Source organism: Apostichopus japonicus, chromosome 15, assembly GCF_037975245.1.
Source record: "Apostichopus japonicus isolate 1M-3 chromosome 15, ASM3797524v1, whole genome shotgun sequence".
In the NCBI taxonomy this organism is placed as follows: domain Eukaryota; kingdom Metazoa; phylum Echinodermata; class Holothuroidea; order Aspidochirotida; family Stichopodidae; genus Apostichopus; species Apostichopus japonicus.
In genome coordinates, this window is record NC_092575.1 from 16667310 (window position 1) to 16674828 (window position 7519).

The 7519-nt window shown below is 38.1% G+C and overlaps 1 protein-coding gene across 8 annotated transcripts in view; it reads left to right on the forward strand.

Moving 5' to 3' along the window:
* The window catches only part of LOC139980486 (cubilin-like), a 136409-nt gene extending 134092 nt beyond the window's left edge, over positions 1–2317 (forward strand). For all 8 annotated transcript variants that reach the window (XM_071992120.1, XM_071992123.1, XM_071992127.1 and 5 more), the window contains one exon: positions 316–2317. In XM_071992120.1, coding sequence (XP_071848221.1) covers positions 316–638 — 323 coding nt within the window. In that variant the 3' untranslated portion in view covers positions 639–2317. The remainder of the gene's footprint in view (positions 1–315) is intronic.
* Positions 2318–7519: the final 5202 nt, after the last annotated feature.

Genomic DNA, 7519 nt, shown 5'->3' on the forward strand with positions numbered 1-7519 from the left:
TAGCGCGATCACATCACATATTGGGTATACTGAATGTTTCTATGCAAATGTTCCTGTTTAAATGTAATGTTATCACACACGTTTGACAGACGTTAAGTTACAAACGTTTTCAGAGTAGAATGACAAAACATGTTTTATTTCTCAAAGCGAGCAGCTGGTCCTGTAGGTTTTGATGCAACCAGGACTGATTCTGGACAATAATGAAGCCGCTGTAACAAATTTGTTGATCGAGCTACTATCGCTATTAGTTAAAACTACTAATTACATCGAAACATTTTTTCATACAATTTTTGTGATTCATCTTTCATGTTTCAGCCGTCAGGCCTCCTGCCTCCACTATTCGAAGCACCACCACAACGACAACTCCAGCTTGGTCTATTTTCGGTGAATACTTTCCACACATCGTTGGATCTTTGTCAGTAATCGCGGTTTTTCTGATAGTCTTAGCTGTTACAATTGTCGCATGTTTCTTTAGATATTGTCGTTGTAGTTGTAAACCGAAGTCAAGTAGATCCATTCCAGATCAACAGATGATGCTTCCGGTGCTCTCTCCGACTGCTCCCCCGCTCTACGACAATTTGAAGAATATTACTACTTACAACGAAGATGACGATCACATCTATGCGACTTTTACCTGAACCTTATCCTGAACGGGCTATTGGCGCGAGTTCCGGTGTGTTTTATGGGGCCCGGACACATGGAGGAGGCTGGGGAAATGTAGGATAACGAATAGGGTATTCTCAATTTCATAACGCACGGTAAATAAGGGAAAGATGAATTGCAAAAGGGGCCTGGTTTAGAGAAAAATATCCAAGGGTCCGATTTGTCTATCGAAGCCCCATTTATCATATCGATGTTTTCCAAGTGCCCCAGTCCTGCCGAGAGTGAGTGGGTTCCACGGAAGACCAGGGTTAATAAGAGCACATTCAGTGAACATAGGAGAGTACACTGTGTTCTCGTTAGCATAGTATACTCGGGCTTAACAGAATCGCCGACTTCGAAAAGGGGACTGTAGACTTGGCTCCCGATGATATTGAGTGCTGCTAGTGCACCTCTATTCTTAAGGAACCAAGTATTTCTCGTGAGGTAGGTATTAAGGGGCGATATACTTGTACAAACTGCTAAATATGTTTAAAGTGACCATAAATCTCCATAACTTTCCATTCACATTTGACATTTTTTGAGAATATTGGCTTTACGTTTTGCTTCTGAGAAACAGGCTTTATGGTATGTGTGTTAGACTAAGCAGTGCAGCCGCTCTAACTGTTGAGCAAAAGTTGTTTATGAATTATAAGTTGTATATAAATATAGCCTAGACTGCTAGCAGTCTTCATAAACTTTTTATAACAGCATGTCAAAGCTAATTTTGTGTCTATAGTCATCCTTTTCAATAAAAAAAAATCATGATATCCGTCAACAATCCACACATGATATAATCGAATAACACAATTTTCAACTTATTTTCCCTTTGTGAAATTAGAAAGATATTTTCTTTAAACTGCTAACTTGTAACCTATCATTTAGCCATGATAAATCCAAGTTAGATTGGAAGGTATCCAATAAGGCCTATGTGTGATTTTTTATGAACTCACAGGCCATTTTTAACTTGTAATCAATTTTTCGATATTAGTGGGGGGGGGGGGGAATAAAAACAGTTCGATAATACAAATAACATATCTATAAATGACGATACTAAGTGTTCTTGAATTATTTGTGTTTATTTGGAGCTAGTGCACATAAAAATGGTCAAAAGGTACATTTGTCAACGCGACGAAATTGGGCCAAATTAGTGGACGCCAAATATTTACCGCAAGCACTCTCATCGGCTTTTATGTCTCACTAAAAACAAGTGTATTAACACATTAAATTGGGTTTTACCCAGGCTTATAACCCCAGTTGTATGTTATCATTACAAATGAGCTCGTGTGTGATGCAGCATTGATGTTTTAATACAACAGTATGGTAGGAATGATGCAGGGACAAAACTGAATACACTATCCAGTTTTTTAAAAAGTTATTTTATTTTATTAATTTGCAAGGGTGGTCTGCGTAAAATATCTCGTGTTCCCTAATCGAGATTAGATATCCAAATGAATCACCCAAGTTTTAATGTTGTTTTGGCATATTGATCACATGGCCTGTGAGTTCAAACGAGACAAACTTATAATGCACATTGTAATTTTTACTGTACCACTATAGGAACCTATAACTTTCGTAACCGTATCATTAAAACATGGAATTCCCTTTCAGATAATATGAAGACTTTGTTGAGAAAAATTTGTTGAGTTTATTTAAGGAAATAAATCATCACAACATACTTATACGGTATTTATGTTATATTTATATATATTAAGTAATTGCATGTATAGCTAAATTCTTTATAAACTAGCACAGTGTTACCCTGTCTAGTTATTACTCCTTCAAGTATCTGTATCATTCTGCTCATTCAACTTGTATTATTTTTTTTTTACCAGGGAGTCTTTTACTCTGTTAAGCCAATTCATGCTTTATATAGAAGACTTCCTTTTACATTGTTATTTTGGTTGCGATAAATCACAAATAAATGAACAAAATAAACAAACAAACATGGAATTCTCTGTAAATATACTAATTAGATATAACTGTAAGCCTAACGTTGATTTTAGTACTCGATTTTTTTCACTTTCTCCCAATAAATTACTGCATCAAATGAACTACTGTTGTATGGCATATATTCTCTTGTTTTAAAGTCTTAATTAAATATGTGATTGCAGGATCGTCTTCTTTATTTAGCATTTGTTGTATTCATTATGTAATGCAGTAAGCAACGACGTGTTTCTTGAGAGAATATATGATACCTACGCAGGTTATAAATCTTATTGATTAACTACGTAAGAAAAGTTTATATCCGGTTTACAATTGAGTCCTTACACAATTAATTGATCGATAGTAGGGCAGCAGTTAGTTATATTGCAATCCATATAAACTAGTTAGCTAATACATAACATATAAACATGCGCCAAGAGTGTACGGCTGCAGGAAAGTGAGATATCGATAAAAACTTCGATTTCAAACAAATTCGAGGACTGTGTGTCACATAGAATTATGTGATACACAGTATTTGTATCCAAGGACTGAACTATGGCGTTTCAGTTGGAATAGTTTTAACATTTTGGAGCATTTTGGAGTATTTTCAATTCAATTTTGTGTGACAGTGTAGGCCTCTGCCATTTACTAGGCCTGTACATGGCTGTTAGATACATAATGCACAGACTAAAGAAGATTAGAAGATTACTTCCGAAGAGACCTCCCATTGATACCGTAGTATTTAGCAGACTGAAAGAGCTAAATGTATACAGGCTGTACAGGGGAATGGGATTATCTGCTGAGCATGGTGAAAGGAATATATCTCTACGAATAACAAACAATAGAACTATAACCAAACGTCTACTACCGCTGAATGAGATCAATAACAATGTAAAGATACACTTGGAAAGGAAGAAAGAACAGAACAAGCTCGCTTTTGGATATATCAATGCCAGGTCAGTTAAAAACAAATCCATGGAGCTGCGTGATTTCATTGAAGAAGAACATATTGACGTTTTGGGTATCACAGAAACATGGTTGACAGGTGACGAAGGGGTGATGATATTATATGCAAAGTGTTGACGCCAAATGGATTTAAGTTGGATCATGTCACAAGGTCATCAGGGAAGGGTGGTGGTGTTGCTGTTGTTTATAAGTCTGGATTAAAGTGTTCTAAACAGAAAGTGTCATATTCATCGTTTGACCTTATTGAGACTGTAATGACAACTCGCAAAGACTGTCTACGTGTAGCTGTTCTGTGCCGCCAAGTGGAGGTAAACACAGTCACCCGACATCATTGTTTCTGGAACATTTTCAGGACATTATCAATAGTCGATTAACATCTGTGGGAAAACTTATAGTGCTTGTTGATTTTAATTTCTAGTTGGTGAGCAAAACAATTCAGACGCGGTCAAGTTCAGGGACCTTCTCTTCAGTCTGAATCTAAACCAACACATCACAACTACAACTCATATACAAGGTCACATACTTGACCTGGTGATCACAAGATCAAATAAAAACCTAGTGACAAATGTAACGTGAAAGCCACCCTCTATGTCTGATCACTATCCACTCATTATTACATGTCATGTTGACAAACCTGCTGCACCAAAGAGGATAATCCAGAATAGATGTATTAAGAACATTGATATAGAGAGTACACCACCTGATGATATCACAGAATTGGTGAGCCAACAGAGCCACGACAGTACTGCTATGTCAGGGTATCCTACACTCCTATGCCCCCATTAATACCAGGGAGGTGATCACCAGGGAGCACTCTCCGTGGTTCACTGAGGGAGCTGGCTGATGCTCGTCGAAAACGCCGTCAATCAGAACGAAGATGGAAGCGACTGGGCGCTCTGTTCACCTATATAGTGTACGACATCACAGAAACAACTACAACATGAGAACAACTACAAAATGGTATGTCAATCAGCTAAATCTAAATACTACCAAAGGGAAATTGAATATAATAAGAGTGATCAAAAACATCTTTTTAAGATTATTGATTAATAGTAACAGCAGAATAAAAGTGATCAAATACTCCCCTCTATCGGTGACGATTCCTCTCTTGCATATCAGTTCTCAGACTTTTTTGAGGACGAGATATTACAAATTAGTCAAACGTTTTTACCTGTCAACATATCCACAGTCATCACCCTACCCGAGAATGTCATCCCGTTGTCGTTTTGTTCGGTCAACCACGGACGAAGAGGTGAGGAAGATTATCATGTCTGACAATTCCAAGACGAGAAGCCTAGACCCTATACCTACATCTCTATTGAAGGCAGTAATAGACTGTATACTTCCCATATCCACTCGACTATTGAATATATCTCTTGGTTCATCATATGTTCCTCTGTCGCTTAAGTCTGCCTCTGCTACACCAATTATCAAGAAACTCACGCTCGATCGCGAGGATAACAAGAACTACCGACCGGTCAGCAATCTGCCTTGTATACGTGTCTGAGCTAGTTGAGTAAAATGGTTGTGGGGCAACTACATGAACATATGGAGCGGAATGACTTGTATGAACAAAATCAGTCAGCTTACAGGAAGTATCACAGTGCTGAGACTGCACTTGTTAAAATAACCAATGACTTACAATGTGCCTTGGACAGAAATCATTGCGTGTTCTTAGTGATGCTTGATCAAAGTACAGCGTTTGACACTATAAATCAAGATCTGTTACTACACTGCCTTACTGAATCGTTTACAGTCACAGGTACCTCGCATTCATGGCTTGTGTCTTATTTGAAACAACGTACCCATTCAGTTTTGATAAATGGCAAGTCTTCAGCTAGTTAGGACTTACTGACAGGTTTTCCCACGATTCGGCATTGGGCCCATACATTTATCCATTTTGTATATCTCCATTGTTCGCAATTGCAGAGAAACACAGAATTAACATGCACATGTATGCTTACGACACGCAGTTATATGTTTCATGTGATCCAAAGGATGCTGATACTGTGCTACGTCGACTGGAGAGTGCGATCTCAGAAATACGAGAATGGATGACCTAGGTCAGCCGTGAGGGGTCAATTATAGATCACTGGCAGGGGTACCCCACCACCAATAATTACTGGCAATGGCCATTTGTTGCTCTTGGGGCCATACCTGACACATTGTACTTACTTTGATGTGTTACCATGAAAACTGATCTAGGTTAGCTATCAGGTGACTTTAAAATTGCTCTCCCAGCCACACTCACCACAGTCGGTTGCCAGTCGTCTGGTTTCATATACAGGAATGCACTGTGAACATTGTGATGTACAAGGCAATTGGTTACCTTCCCAGCTAACCAAACCCGCTGGGCTCCCGGTCTATTGGGATCATTATTAACATGATTAACATAAATATTAAGCTTTGAAAAATAACTTGGTGTTATGCTGTTCAAAGCTAATAATTATTGTGAGTTATCATGTGCTATATCTGTATCTGCGCTTACACGTATATCATATTTTCTGTTCACAGGTCAATAATGGTGCAGATTTTGGCTTCCTGAAGACAAGTGGGAGGCCATTTGTAGTTAAGAGAAACACTCTTTGTTCGTGAAGACTTAACTGGTGTCGATTTGGGGTACCACTTTAAAACGAAAGTCATGAGGAACCCTTGCCCAAGATTCAACTTTGCATTATTGTGCAGTGCTATACTTTTGCAATTCATGTTTGATCCATGAACTTGTCTTAACTTTGTTGGAATAAAATCATATTTTCAGATTTTTGTTTACAGTGATTTCTTCTCTATCTGTCGAAAGTCAGCCTTTGTAGACATCAGAAGTTTTATCAGAAATAAATACTGCCAACGTACACATTATTTGTGTTTCTTCTGCTCTCTTTTCTTTCAGTGATGCTAGTCAGTGAAACTAGTCGGGTTTAATTCTTTCAATGATTCTAGTCAGTGCAACTAGTCAGTCGATACCGACTAAGAAAGGTTAGTCGGGAGAGGCACCATCCTGACTAATGTAAAACCTGCTATAAACTAGTCGGTGGCTCATATAAATTAGTCGGTAAAGACCGACTAATGTCACCAACTAATGTAACTGACTAATATACATTTACCGACTAAGAAATTGTTGATCGACTAAGCTGACGGACTAAGATGACCTACTAAGAAATCCAACTGACTAAGGAATAAATTAGTCGGTATAGCAAGTGACTAAGGCTATGTTAGTCGGGAGAGGCACCAGATGGACTAACGTTATGTTAGTCGGTGAACCAATTTAAGTTTTCAGTGTATAGTTTGTAAAAAAAGGAAAAGAGACCATGTCATACCACTACTGTAATCACTGCATTGGCTACCAATTGATTTTCGAGTGAAGTTTAAAATTAACTTACTCACCTACAAAGCTCTGCACGGTCTCGCCCCTACTACCTGTCTTGTCTCCTTACACCGTAAAAACCTGGCAGAACCCTACTCTCATCATCACAGGAATGGCTTAATATACCTAGTTCATAATGTCAAACTTTTCTTTTGAGTTATTGATGATTTAGAAAGTTTCAGACTTTACCTGTAATGAACTCGAATGACCTTTTCACTTCACAGAAAGCAATATTATTCTTGAACTTAGCAAGTTCAATCTAAATGCAGTGTGTGAGGCACATCATACTGTAGCTTCCCTTCTTGAGTTATCGTTTGTAGAACATTTTCCAAATTTGACCTCACTTTGACCTCAAGTAGCCTAAGCTATATAATCTCTCAGAAATGGAATATATGGTATATATGCTCTTGTGTTCATTTCAGATGGATCCAGATACTAATTATGCAGCTCATAAATGTTTTGCGTTCTTCGTTCTTGGGAAGTACCACATGTTTGAGCGTTTGCCTCTTTTTGACCTCCGATGACCTTTCACCTTCGCAGAAACCGATAGTACATTGAGATGCATAACGAAACTTCACTGATCTACAATGAACTATTTCGGTAATTAAGATTTCGTGTTTACACGCT